Source organism: Dipodomys merriami, unplaced genomic scaffold (assembly GCF_024711535.1).
Source record: "Dipodomys merriami isolate MVZ:Mamm:240054 unplaced genomic scaffold, mDipMer1.0.p SCAF_25, whole genome shotgun sequence".
NCBI lineage: Eukaryota > Metazoa > Chordata > Mammalia > Rodentia > Heteromyidae > Dipodomys > Dipodomys merriami.
In genome coordinates this window covers 23544343-23558015 of record NW_027203937.1, presented here as the reverse complement: position 1 = coordinate 23558015, position 13673 = coordinate 23544343, and the positions used below count along the sequence as shown (strand labels likewise).

At 42.4% G+C, this 13673-nt stretch overlaps 1 protein-coding gene across 2 annotated transcripts in view; it reads left to right on the top strand.

Annotated features, from left to right (window-relative positions):
* The window catches only part of Dennd5a (DENN domain containing 5A), a 92910-nt gene that overhangs the window by 43434 nt on the left and 35803 nt on the right, over nucleotides 1–13673 (top strand). For both annotated transcript variants that reach the window (XM_070035278.1, XM_070035277.1), the window contains 3 exons: nucleotides 5246–5563; nucleotides 8171–8389; nucleotides 10673–10907. In XM_070035278.1, coding sequence (XP_069891379.1) covers nucleotides 5246–5563; nucleotides 8171–8389; nucleotides 10673–10907 — 772 coding nt within the window. The remainder of the gene's footprint in view (nucleotides 1–5245; nucleotides 5564–8170; nucleotides 8390–10672; nucleotides 10908–13673) is intronic.

The window sequence follows — 13673 nt, the reverse complement described above, 5'->3', positions numbered from 1 at the left end:
ACAGGCTCACCTTAAATTATGATCCTCTTGCTTCAACCTCTGGAGGCTGTCCAGGTGTATATCACCATGCCTGGCTGAGTTGCCTTTTTCCTGCACATACGTTCAATCATGCTATTTTACATGCTCTTAAAGAAATGTATTAGTTTTTTTTTTTTCTGTTGTTGGTTGTGGGGCTTGAACTCAGGGCCTGGGTGCTGTTCCCTGAGCCTCTTTGTGCTCATGGACTTTCCTGTCCAGGCTGTCTTTGAACTTTGAACTTTAGAACTTAGCCTTCTGAAGACTACAGGTATAAGCCACCAGCACCTGGCTAGCTTTGAAGTTTTCTAATTCAAGATAAGGTAAACCTTGAGAGAATTTTCCACCTCTTCCTTTTATAAAATTTTTATTTATTTTTTGTTATACTGGGGTTTGAATTCAGGGCTTCACATGTTTGTTAGGCGGCAGCCACTTTACCACTGAGCCATGCCTATAACCCTTTTTTTGTGCTAGTTATTTTGAGATAGGATCTTTCTTGCCTGGGCTAGGATTACAGATGTGAGCCACCAGCCTCGGGCACAGCTGGTTTTCTGAAGGAGTGAAGTACTCTTTTTTTGTTTGTGGCGCCTGGGTGCTGTCTCTGAGCTCTTCAGCTCAAGGTGAGCACTCAACCACTTGAGCCACAGAGCCACTTCCCATTTTCTGGTGATTAATTAGAGATAAGAATCTCATGGACTGGCTGGTCTTGAACTGTGATCCTCAGATCTCAGCCTCCTGAATATCTGGGATTACAGGCATGAGCCACCGTTGCCTGGCCAGGAGTGAAGTACTCTTAAGGATAGACATAATGTAGATAGAATAAAAGTATCATTGAAAACCGGGCACCAATCTAAGGATTGCAATTCAAAGCCAGCTTGGGCAGGAAAGTCCATGAGACTCTTATCTCCAGCAAACTATCAGAAAACCGCAAGTGGTGCTGTGGCTCAAGTGGTAGAGTTGCTAGCCTTGAACTGAAGAGCTTAGAAGACAGTGTCCAGGCCCAGAGTTCAACCCCCATGATTGACCAAAAAAAAAGTCAGTGAATCAATTTTGAGATGTCTAAAGAAATGATACGTATTTCTAATAAAAAGTGCAATAATAAAGCAAACATGACCTCAAATTTTATTACTTAGAGTTACTTAATTTTAGCATTTTGGTTGACATTTTTAAACTATTTGGTATCTTTATGCTCTGGCATTAGAAGGAAGCTTTGTGACAAGACTAGCAACATTACTTGGGTTGTGTAAGGGAGCATCATCACAGTAGTGAGTAGGGCAGGCTTGGTTTAGAAAAGAGACTTTCTTTAGAACAACAGAGAATATACATTTCCTAGTCCTGCCCCCATCCCTAAGTCATAATTCATTAGTTGCTGCCTCATCTTTGGGCATTAGAAGTTTGTAGAAAGCCCTTTGTTCTTTTTTTTTTTTTATACCATCACATGAGTTCAACTGGCCCTGACAAATCAGGATGCTGAGCTGCCTTTGTGAGGTACCTTTGTCCTCTGCTTCTCTTTGGGGTTTCGTTGTCTGAATCTACAGTTATCTCAAGAAGGAAGCAAAAAGGAGTTAGGGGAGAATGGTAGAAGGGGTGTTACTTTTTTTTTTGTCTTAAGACTGTTTTCTCTTTGTTCTTATTCTCCACCCCCTTTGGTGTTTGTGTCTGTCTTGGGGCTTGAATTCAGGGCCTGGGTGCTGCCTCTGAGCTTTTGTGCTCAAAGATAGTGCTGTGCCACTTGAGCCACAGTGTCACTTCCAGCTTTTTGGGTGGTTAATTGGAGATAAGTCTCATGGACTTTTCTGCCTGAGCTGGCTTCGAACTACAATCTTCAGATCTCAGTTCTCTGAGTAGCTAGGATTACAGGCATGAGCCACCTGCATCCAGCTTTTATTTTTGGCCCCTTTCAGGACACTCTTCTAATAGCTGTTCTCTATTAATCTGAGAACAGAGCTTTCTTTCAATGAAAAAGGATACAGTGGGTTGGGGGAGGGAGATGGCTGTGATTTTGGGTTAGGAACTCAGAATGGGAACGGCATTATGACCCCCTGCAGGAAGAGATTTGGGAGAGCTTAGAGATCCATATGGCTGCTACTCTTGTACCTAAGTTCTGATGATTCCTTCTAAAAGGAGGAAGTTAAAAGACGAGGAATGATCATTTGAAATTTAATACCTCATCTAGGCTACTGCTTCTCCCCAAAACTATTATGCAAGAACTGGCTTCTTCTCAGCTAAGAAATGGGGTAACTAAGGAAGTGGTGGTAGATTTATAAATTGCTTCTCTCTGTATGCTGGGAGAAAAAAGCATGAGGCTATTTTATTAGCCTAGAAATTGAATGGATGGTCCTCTTTTTTACTTTGCCTTCTTACTTACTCTTTTTTTTTTTTTTTTTTTTTTAGCCCAGTTTTTAAAATAAAGGCTAGTGGTGTGTATTCTGAGGCTCCTAAGGGCTGGGAAGGTGGCTCAGTAGTAGAGTGTTTGCCTTGCATGGATGAGGTCCTGGGTTCAATTCCTCAGCACCACATAAGCAGAAAAAGCTGGAAGTGGTGCTGTAGCTCAAGTGGTAGAGCGCTAGCTTTGAGTTAAAGAGCTGAGGAACAACACCCAGGCCCAGAGTTCAAGCCTCACAACCAACAACAACAACAAAAAAAGAATTTGGAGTTTATAAAATTCTTTATAGACACTATATTTGGCGCATGGCAGTGGGAAAAAGCCAACCAAACGTTGTTGAGTGAATTTATTTTTAGCTGCCTTCATGTTTCCTCCTGGAGAAATTGCTTTTTTCCTCTAAAGAGAGGAGAACCAAGGGAGAAATGATTAAGTCTGGATCACATTGCCTTGTTCTGTCAGCAGTGTGAATAGGGCCTACAAAGCAAGTGATCTTTATGAGGAGATGAGTTAATTCTGTTTTTAGCATCCTTTTAGGTGATGGGATGACAGCATTTATACTTTTCAGTCTTCAAGGATAAGCAAAACATAGTCTATTTAAAAAATTTTTTTAAATTGTTATTATAAAGGTGATACACAACAGGGTTATAGTTATAGAAGTCAGGTAGTAAGTACATTTCTTCTCCTTTTCCTGTTTCTCTTTGTCAGTAATGGGGCTTGAATTAAGGTCTCAGTGCTGTTCCTGAGTTCTTTGGCTCAAGGCTAGTGCTCCAACACTTTGTACCACGGCTCTACTTCTAGTTTTTGAGTGATTAATTAGAGATGAGTCTCATGTGAGGTCTGGGAAGGTAAGTCAGTGGTAGAGCGCTTGCCTTGCATGCCTGAGGTCCTGGGTTCGATTCCGCAGCACCACATAAGCAAAAAGGAAAAAGCTGGAAGTGGTGCTGTGGCTCAAGTGGTAGAGTGCTAGCCTTGAGCTGCAGAGCTGAGGGATAGCGCCCAGGCCCAGAGTTCAGGCCTCACGACTGGACCCCCCCCAAAAAAAAAAAAGAGTCTTACAGTCTTTCCTGTTCTGGCTGGCTTTGAACTCCAATCCTCAGATCTCAGCCTTCTGAGTAGCTAGGATTACAGGCATGAGCCACTGGCACCTGGCTTAATTAAATTTTTTTAGCATCGGGCTGGGAAGGTGGCTCAGTGGTAGAGCGCTTGCCTTGCATGCTCGAGGCCCTGGGTTCGATTCCTCAGCACCACGTAAGCAAAAGAAAAAAATCCGGAAGTGGCGCTGTGGCTCAAGTGGTAGAGCACTAGCCTTGAGCTGAAGAGCTGAGGGACAGCGCCCAGGCCCAGAGTTCAAGCCCCATGACCGGACCAAAAAAAAAAATAATTTTAGCATCATTTCACTAAGGAATTTTCCTGTGTGTTTGTGTGTGTGTGTGTGTGTGTGTGTATTTAAGTCTTATGTCTGCAGTGATAACAATGTTAAACAGCATTTATTATTTCTTCTGTGCTCTACACTCTGCTAAACCCTTCGCATTTATTATAATCCTTAAAACAAGTATAATATAGGTAATGTTACTATATGTTTTACAGAGAGAAATAGACACATCCAGCCATTTACTAATGCTTTGGAATAAAGGCAATGACAATTGCCTTTTTTTTGTGTGTGTGTGTGAAAATACCGTACAGAAGGGTTACAATTACATGGGCAGGGTAATGAGTACATTCCTTTTTTTTGGGGTGGGGGGTCTGGTCGTGGGGCCTGAACTCTGGGCCTGGGCGCTGTCCCTCAGCTCTTCAGCTCAAGGCTAGTGCTCTACCACTTGAGCCATAGCGCCACTTCCGGCTTTTTTCTTTTGCTTATGTGGTGCTGAGGAATCGAACCCAGGGCCTGGCAAGTGCTCTACCACTGAGCCACCTTCCCAGCCCATGAGTACATTTCTTATCAAGCATTGTTGCCTCCTCCTTTGTATGACAATTGTCTTGACTAGAACAGGTTAATGGTTATAAGATAAACATATAAAAAGAAATGGCTTTTCTAATTTATAGCCACAAGAAAAGCCTAACAAGGAAAAATATTCAGTATTAAGTTAAATTGCATAAGAAATATGAAAGATTTCTGGTAAGCAGTAGAGGAAATGGTGATGAATGTAAAGGTGTGATTGAAGTCAGGCTAGGTGAATTTAAATTCAAGTTCTGTTAAAATCTGTGTGACTTTAGACCTGTTATTTAACCTGTCACTGTCTATTTTGTCTATAAAATAGGGATACCTAGCTAGAGCCAATTTTTGTTGTTACTAATCCAAATTACTTACCTCTTCAGCATTGTATGAGAATGCTGTCTATCTGCATCCTCTCACAGGCAGTCTTAAAGTCGAAATGAAGTACAGGGAGCCCTAACTAAGATCAGCCACTAAATCTCACAAATCAGGGCTTAGTCTCAGAAAGGTTAGTATACTCAGTGAACTCACAAAGGAAGATAGTGGCAGTGTAAGATTTGGAACCTATACTTTATAACTCATTCATTCTGTTCTCACTGACTGTAGAGCTTTACTTTAACAAACATTTACTATGTATGTGAGAGTTTTGTTAGGTGCTTAGTACCTACGGTATAATATCCTTACCACTCTAACAGAAGAATTTTTGTCTTTTTATTTCTACTTTATAGCTAGGAAAAGGAGTTACAAAGGCAAAGTAACTTAAGTTTAACATGTAGAAAGGGTTCTATCTCATTTCTGAGCCCCATTGTCTTTTTACATATTTCATATATTCCTATTTTAGATGTTTTCTTTTTCTTCTCTCTTTGGTACTCAGGAGTTGTTCATGCTTTTTATCTTGTTTTGATTTCCAGGCTAATCTCTGCTTTGTGGATGTTGACAACCACTTTATTGAGCTGCCAGAGGACTTGCCTCAGTTTCCCAATAAATTGGAGTTTGTCCAGGAAGTCTCTGAGATTCTCATGGCATTTGGCATTCCTCCTGAAGGAAACCTTCACTGCAGTGAGAGCGCCTCCAAGTTGAAGAGACTCCGGGCTTCTGACCTTGTATCTGACAAGAAGAATGGGAACATTGCTGGCTCTCCTTTGCATTCCTATGAGCTCCTCAAGGAGAATGAAACTATTGCCCGGCTTCAAGCCTTGGTCAAGAGAACTGGAGTGAGCTTGGAAAAAGTAAGATGCTATAAATGGATCTGTTGAAATTTATGTTGGATATGGAGGAGAAAACTAGTTCAGGACAAGACATTTGTAAGCAGTAAAAGAAAGCTTTGGATGGGTGACTTGGATTAAGCTCTTGTAGACATTATTTGAGCAAATGCTACTTAAATCTAAACATGGGTAGTTTTTCATGCAGGTTAAAGAGAGCCTGATATCATTCTGTATGTTCATACAGAATGGCAGAGACTCTTGTAAGATCATAGTGGTAATCCTTGTGTTCGGACCTATTGAGATCCATTGTCCTTGTGAGATTCACAACAGTCCAATAGAGCAGGGTTTTTTGTTTTTTGTTTTTGTTTTTTTTGGTCTCTGTGTGTGTGTGTTGTTTTTTTTGCCAGTCCTGGGGCTTGAACTTCTTTTGCTCAAGGCTAGTACTCTACCATTTGAGCCATAGCACCACTTCCGGCTTTTTTTTTTTTTTCTGCTTATGTGTTGCTGAGGAATTGAACCCAGGGCCTCATGCATGCAAAGCAAGCGCTCTACCACTGAGACACCTTCCCAGCCCCAGCAGGGTTGTTTTTTTTTTTTTTAAACTTTCATGGGGCTGGGAAGGTGGTTCAGTGGTAGAGCGCTTGCCTTGCATGCATGAGGCCCTGGGTTCGATTCCTCAGCACCACATAAGCAAAAAGAAAAAAAGCCGGAAGTGGCGCTGTGGCTCAAGTGGTAGAGTGCTAGCCTTGAGCTGAAGAGCTGAGGGACAGTCCCCAGGCCTCAAGTTCAGGCCCCACGACTGACAAAAAAAGAAAAAAAGAAAAAAAAAAAGAAAATGAGGCTTAAAAAGCCTAAACATTTTTACCCAAGATTTGATGTTAGTAAGTATCTGAGCAAGAGGTTAGATTCTCTTAGATTTTAGTCATGTGCTATTTCTAGGAATTTACTTATTTTCTATTTCCAACTTTGATGTAACTAAGCTTTTGTACTTGTTTACTTACTCTTTACTTAACTCATTCTCATTGCTAAATTACTTTTATAAGTTACTTATAAACTGGCCAAGGTAATTTCACTGGATTCCTTTTAGTGGCTTTCTCTTATAAAGTAGAATAGACTCCTCCACCCCCACATTCCAAAGGGATAGATAAGAGGTATAACTTTAACCATACACTATCTATCTATCTATCTATCTGTCTGTCTGTCTGTCTGTCTGTCTGTCTGTCTGTCTGTCTGTCTGTCTGTCTATCTATCTATCTAACTGTATTGTGTCTGTTTTGGGGCCTGAACTCAGGGCCTCTTGCTCTCCTTTAGCTTTTTTGCTCAAACTGCACTCTACCACTTGAGCCATGGCTTTTTTCTGGCTAATTGGAAATAACAGCCTTATGGATTTGTCTGCTTAGATGGCTTCAAACTATACTACTCAGATCTCAGCCTCCTCAGTACATGAGTCCTGGCATCTGGCTTCTTCATTGATTTTATAGATTCCCTCCTTTATCCTTTTTTTTTTTGGGGGGGGGGTCCAGTTGTGGGGCCTGAACTCTGGGCCTGGGCGCTGTCCCTCAGCTCTTCAGCTCAAGGCTAGTGCTCTACCACTTGAGCCACAGCGCCACTTCTGGCTTTTTTCTTTTTGCTTATGTGGTGCTGGGGAATTGAACCCAGGGCCTCAGGCATGCAAGGCAAGCATTCTACCACTGAGCCACCTTCCCAGCCCCTATCCTTAACACTTGAAATTGGCATCTTTTCATTCATGGCTGAATTTCTCTCTGACCATAATGATCTTATAGTCACTTACATTGAGTTGTTGGTTATCTTTAAATGAACTCAATCTTTTCCTTTGTGACAAAAATCTTTTTCTTTTCTCTCTACTCCCTACTCTTCTCCCCTTCCTTCCTTTCTCTTCCCCTCTCCTCTTTTCCCCTCTTGTTTCCCTTTTCCTCTTTTCTCTTTTCTTCCTTCTCCTCTTCTCCTTCCTGTTCTTCTTACTCCTTCTTTGCATATGCCAGACATATGCTCTTCCATTGAGCTAAGCCCTCAGTCCCTAGAACCCCTTTATTTTTCAGTTTTATTCTCAACTTTTCACTATTTGTTAAGAAAAAAACCCACTGGAAAAAAATTAGACTAGTTGCATTTCTTTTTTTTTTTTTTTTTGGTCAGTCTTGGGGCCTGAACTCTGGGCCTGGGCACTGTCCCTTAGCTCTTCAGCTCAAGGCTAGTACTCTACCACTTGAGCCATAATGTCACATCTAGCTTTTTCTGCTTATGTGGTGCTGAGGAATTGAACCCAGGACCTCATGCATGCAAGGCATGTACTCTACCACTGAGCCACCTTCCCAGCCTCTTATTTCTTCCCAGCCTCTTATTTATTAATTTTATTAATTTATTTTTTAGCCAGTCCTTGGCATTGCCCTTGAGCTTCCTGTGCCACTTCTCTTTTTTTCTGAGTAGTTTATTGGAGGTGAAAGTCTCATGGACTTTCCTGTCTAGCTGGCTTTGAATCATGATCCTCAGATCTCAGCCTTCTATGCAGCTAGTATTACAGGTGTGAACCACTGGTGTTGACTTGACTAGTTGCATTTCTTTGGCGTGAAAGAGTGTCTATATGCTTAGCTTTATTATTTTTTTGTTTTGTAGCTAGAAGTACGTGAAGACTCTAGTAGCAACAACAAGGATCTGAAAGTTCAGTGTGATGAAGAAGAACTTAGAATTTATCAGCTAAACATTCAGATTCGGGAAGTTTTTGCAAATCGTTTTACTCAGATGTTTGCAGATTATGAAGTGTTTGTCATTCAGCCCAGTCAGGATAAGGAATCCTGGTTTACCAACAGGGAGCAGATGCAAAACTTTGATAAAGTAAGTATACTCTGGCTGCAGAGGTGATGAATGAAAACTTCTGTTACATCTTGAAAAAGTTGAATAAATACTTTGTTTTTTCTTTTATATATATTACTAGAACAAGTATGATGGGTGTGTGTGTGTGTGTGTGTGTGTGTGTGTGTGTGTGTGTGTGTGTGTGTGTGTGTGTGTGTGTGTGTGTGTGTGTGTGTGTGTGTGTGTGTGTGTGTCTTTTTTGGTAGAGAGGGGCCTATCTTGGGGGTTAAACTCAGGGCCTAGGTATTGTCTCTGAGCTTTTTTGCTCAGGTCTAGTGCTTACCACTTTAATTACAACTCACTTCTGGTGTTTTGATGGTTAATTAGAAGTAAGAGTCTCACAAACTTTCTTGTCTCAGCTCGGTTGGAACCACAATCCTCAGATCTCAGCCTCCTGAGTAGCTAGATTATAGATAAGAGCTTTGGGTACCTTGGCAGGGTGGTGGTGGTAGGGCTTGAATTTAGGGCTTCATGTTTATTTATTTATTTAGTTAGTTAGTTTGTTGTGGGGCTTGAAATCTGGGCCTGGGTGCTGTCCCTGAGCTCTTCAGCTCAAGGTGAGTGTTCTACCACTTGAGTCACCATGCCATTTCCAGTTTTCTGGTGGTTTATTGGAGATAATAAGTCTTACATGTCGGTGGCTCATGCCTGTAATCCTAGCTACTCAGGAGGCTGAGATCTGAGGATTGTGGTTCAAAGCCAGCTCGAGCAGGAAAGTCCAGAAGACTCTTATCTCCAGTAAACCTCTCAGAAAACCAGAAGTGGTATTGTGGCTCAAGAGGTAGAGCGCTAGCCTTGAACTAAAGAGCTAAGGGACAGAGCCCAGGCCCAGAGTTCAAGCCCCACAACCTCCCCCCCCCCCCCCCCCCCCACAAAAGTACTTTTCTGCCTGGGCTGGCTTTGAACCAAGATTCTCAGATCTCAGCTTCCTGAGTAGCTAGGATTACAGGTGTGAGCCATGGGTACCTGGCGCCTCATGTTCTTACTTGGCTTTTTTGGTCAAGGCTTGTGCTTTGACACTTGACCCACAGCTCTACTTCTGGCTTTTTGCTGGTTAATTGAAGGGTCTCACAGACTTTATTCCTCAGTCTGGCTCCAAACTGCAGTTCTCAGTTCTTTTTTTTTTTTTTTTTAGTCTGTCATGGGGCCTGAACTCTGGGCCTGGGCGTTGTCCCTCAGCTCTTCAGCTCAAGGCTAGCACTCTACTACTTGAGCCACAGCGCCACTTCTGGCTTTTTCTGCTTATGTGATGCTGAGGAATCAAACACAGGGCCTCATACATGCAAGGCAAGCACTGTACCACTGAACCACCTTCCCAGCCCCAATTCTCAATTCTTTTTTTTTTTTTTTTTTTGGTCTGGGCCTGGGCACTGCCCTTCAGCTCAAGGAGCGCCATACCACTTGGGCCACAGCGCCACTTCCAGCTTTTTTTTGCTGAGGAATCGAACCCAGGGCTTCATGTATGCGAGGCAAGCACTCTACCACTGAGCCACCTTCCCAGCCCCAATTCTCTATTCTTAAGAGCCCAAGTAGCCAGGATTACAGACGTAAGTCATCATTACTTAGCCTATAATGGTCTTTTGATGTAGTTGTTATTACTATCCAGTCATTTATCTCCAGCCAAAAAGTTTTTTTTTTTTTTTTTGTCTAAAATTTTTTTTGCTGGGCGCTGGTAACTCACGCCTATAATCCTGGCTACTCAGGAGGCTAAGATCTGAGTGAGAATCGCAATTCAAAGCCAGCCTGAGTAGGAAAATCTGTGAGACTCTTATCTCTAATTAACCACCAGAAAACTGGAAGTAGTGCTGTGGCTCAAGTGGTAGAGCACTAGCTTTGACCAAAAGAGCTCAAGGACAGGGCTGAAGCTCTGTGTTTAAGCCCTAAGACTGACACAAAGAAAAAAACAAAAGCCAACCAAGAGGTCGAGACCAAGGTTAAGACCTAATACCAGCACACTCAACCTCCCCCCCCCAAAAAAAAAAAAAGTGAAAACAGAAAACAACAACAACAAAACCAAATCCAATTGGTTGCTTTAGTAGGTTATCAGCATAAGTTTGTGCCAGTGTTAGAATTTCTGGATGTTTGAAAACAATTTTTTTTTAAAACAATTTTTTTTAAGGGATGAAGGAATTTTGCAGTTTGCTTTTGAAAAAAGTCTAGCATACTCCAAAGAAGAATTAATTATCTTTTGGTTCTGTTGCTTGTGCTGGTCAAAAGGACAAATTCTCTTCTCTGTCAATGGCTGTTCTCTTTTGTCCCCACCAGGCATCTTTCTTGTCAGATCAACCTGAGCCCTATCTTCCCTTTCTCTCAAGATTCCTGGAGACTCAAATGTTTGCTTCTTTTATTGACAACAAAATTATGTGTCATGATGATGATGATAAAGACCCTATACTCCGGGTATTTGATTCCCGGGTAGACAAGATAAGGCTGCTAAATGTTCGGACACCTACCCTCCGCACATCCATGTACCAGAAATGCACTACTGTGGATGAAGCAGGTAAGGCCTCCTTGGAGTTGTATGTTTAGCCTTTGGGCTATGTCTCTAAGATGTCCCTGTTCCAAAACATGCCAACCTCCTTTCTTGTTTCTGCCTTTGCATATGTTATTACATCACCTGTAGTGTTCTTCCTTATTATTGACTTAAAAGCTGGGCACTGGTGGCTCATGCCCATAATCCTAGCTACTCAGGAGGCTGAGATCTGAGGATCCCATTTCAAAGCCAGCCCAAGCAGGAAAGTCTATGAGACTCTTATCTCCAATAAACCACCAGAAAACCAGAAGTGACACTGGCTCAAGTGGTTGAGCACTAACCTTGAGCTGAAGAGTGCAGGGACAGTGCCCAGGCCCAGAGTTCAAGCCCTACAACCAGAAAAAATCTGACAGTCTTTTTTTCATCCTTTAACATTGTGTCAGTTGGGAACATTTCTTGAAATAAGTAGCAGGAAATCTAAGCAGTACTGGGTAAAATAGGGATTTGTTTTTTTAATTAGCAAGAAGTACAGAAGTAGTGATTGCTGTTGTTTGCTTAACAGTGTAATGAAAAATTGAGAGTAAATTTTTTTCCTTTTTTTTTTTTTTTTGGTCGGTTGTGGGGTCTGAACTCTGGGCCTGGGCGCTGTACCTCAGCTATTCAGCTCAAGGCTAGTGCTCTACCACTTGAGCCAAAGCGCCACTTCTGGCTTTTTCTGCTTATGTGGTGCTGGGGAATTGAACCCAGGGCCTCAGGCATGCAAGGCAAGCACTCTACCGCTGAGCCACCTTCCTGGCCGTCAATTTTTTTTTCAACTCTCTTTAGTATGCTACTTTTATAGTAATGATGTTGAGTCATGGTTATTGAGATTTTTTTGGTGTCAGTCCTGGGACTTGAATTTAGGGCCTGGGCCTTGAGATTTTTTGCTGAAGGATACCATTTGAGTCACAACTTCACTTCCAGCTTTTTTTGGTGCTTAATTGGAGATGAGAGTCTCGTGGACTTTCTTGCCCAGGCTGGCTTCAAACCTCAATCCTCAGATCTCGGCCTCCTGAGCTATTGGATTACAAGTGTGAGTTACCAGTGACCAGCCAATTATGAGACTTTTTTTTGTCTGTTGTGGGGCTGGGCCTGGGCTTTGTCCTTCAGCTCTTCTGCTCAAGGCGAAGCTCTACTACTTGAGCCACAGCGCTACTTCCGGCTTTTTTCTTTATGTGGTGCTGAGGAATCGAACCCAGGGCCTCATGCATGCAAGGCAAGGGCTCTACCACTGAGCCACCTTCCCAGACCCGGGCTTTTTTTTTTTTTTTTTTTTTTTTTAATTTTTTGTTTTTGGTCCAGTCGTGGGGCCTGAACTCTGGGCCTGGGCGCTGTCCCTCAGCTCTTCAGCTCAAGGCTAGCGCTCTACCACTTGAGCCACAGTGCCACTTCTGGCTTTTTTCTTTTTGCTTATGTGGTGCTGAGGAATCGAACCCATGGCCTGAGGCATGCAAGGCAAGCGCTGTACCACTGAGCCACCTTCCCAGCCCCGGCTTTTTTTTTTTTATGCTGGACCTGGGACTTGAACTCAGAGCCTGGGTCTGCCATTGACCTCTACTTCTGGCTTTTTAATGGTTAATTGGAGATAAGAATCTTTTGGAACTTCTTGCCCGGGCTAGCTTTGAACTTTGATCCTCAGCTCTTAGCCTCCTGAGTAGCTAGGATTACAGGTGTGAGACACCAGCACTCAATTAGGCTTTTGTTTTTTAGATTTTGAAGCTAGAACTATTGACAGCTTGAATAAAATTTTGTCTTCATCAACCTTACATTCTCTAGTTTCTGTGTTTATCTTTAAATCCTTTTATTAAGATAATAATCCTTAACTGCTGGTGGCTCACACCTGTAATCCTAGTTTCTCAGGAGGCTGAGATCTAAGGATTGTGATTTGAAACCAGTTTGGCCCAGAAAGTCTGTGAGACTCTTATCTCCAATAAACTACTCAGAAAATGCCAGAAGTGGTGATGTGGTTCAAGTGGTAGCGTGCTAATCTTGGGCAAAAAGGAGCTCAGAGACAGCACTCAGGCTCAGAATCTGAGTCTCAGGACCAGTGTGCGTGCATACACACTCGCAGACAGACAGACAGAGGTAATAGTCCTCTTTTTAGATATGGTGGTGCACACTAGTATTCCAGCTGCTTGGGAGGTGGAGGTAGAAGGATTATGGTCTCAGACAAGCCTGGGCAAAAGCTCAAGACCTTATCTTAAAAAAATCAACAACAGGGCTGGGAATGTGGCTTAGTGGTAGAGTGCTTGCCTAGCATGCATGAAGCCCTGGGTTCAGTTCCTCAGTACCACATAAACAGAAAAGACTGGAAGTGTCACTGTGGCTCAAGTGGTAATGTGCTAGCCTTGAGCAAAAGAAGCTCAGGGGCAGTGCCCAGGCCCTGAGTTCAAGCCCCAAGACTGGCAAAAACAAAAAACAAAAAAACAAAAACACCACAACATGCTAAAGCAAGAAGGTTTAGGTGGTGGAGTGCTTGCTGACTAAGCATGAAACCTTGAGTTTAAGTCCCAGTATCACCAAAAAAAAAAAAACCAAAAAAAAAAAAAACAGTCCTCATGACTAAGGCTCATGTGTTTTCTATTCTATGTCAGTGGATTAGTAGAATACAACCATTCTTATCTCTTGAACTTAGCAACCTTCAAATTCCTGAACCCTGCTTCAGCGTTTGGACCTGGGCAACTTGAAAGAGATTTCTATGGGACTATGAGTTTAAGAAACGATCCCAAATTATGGTTTAAATAAGGATTTTAA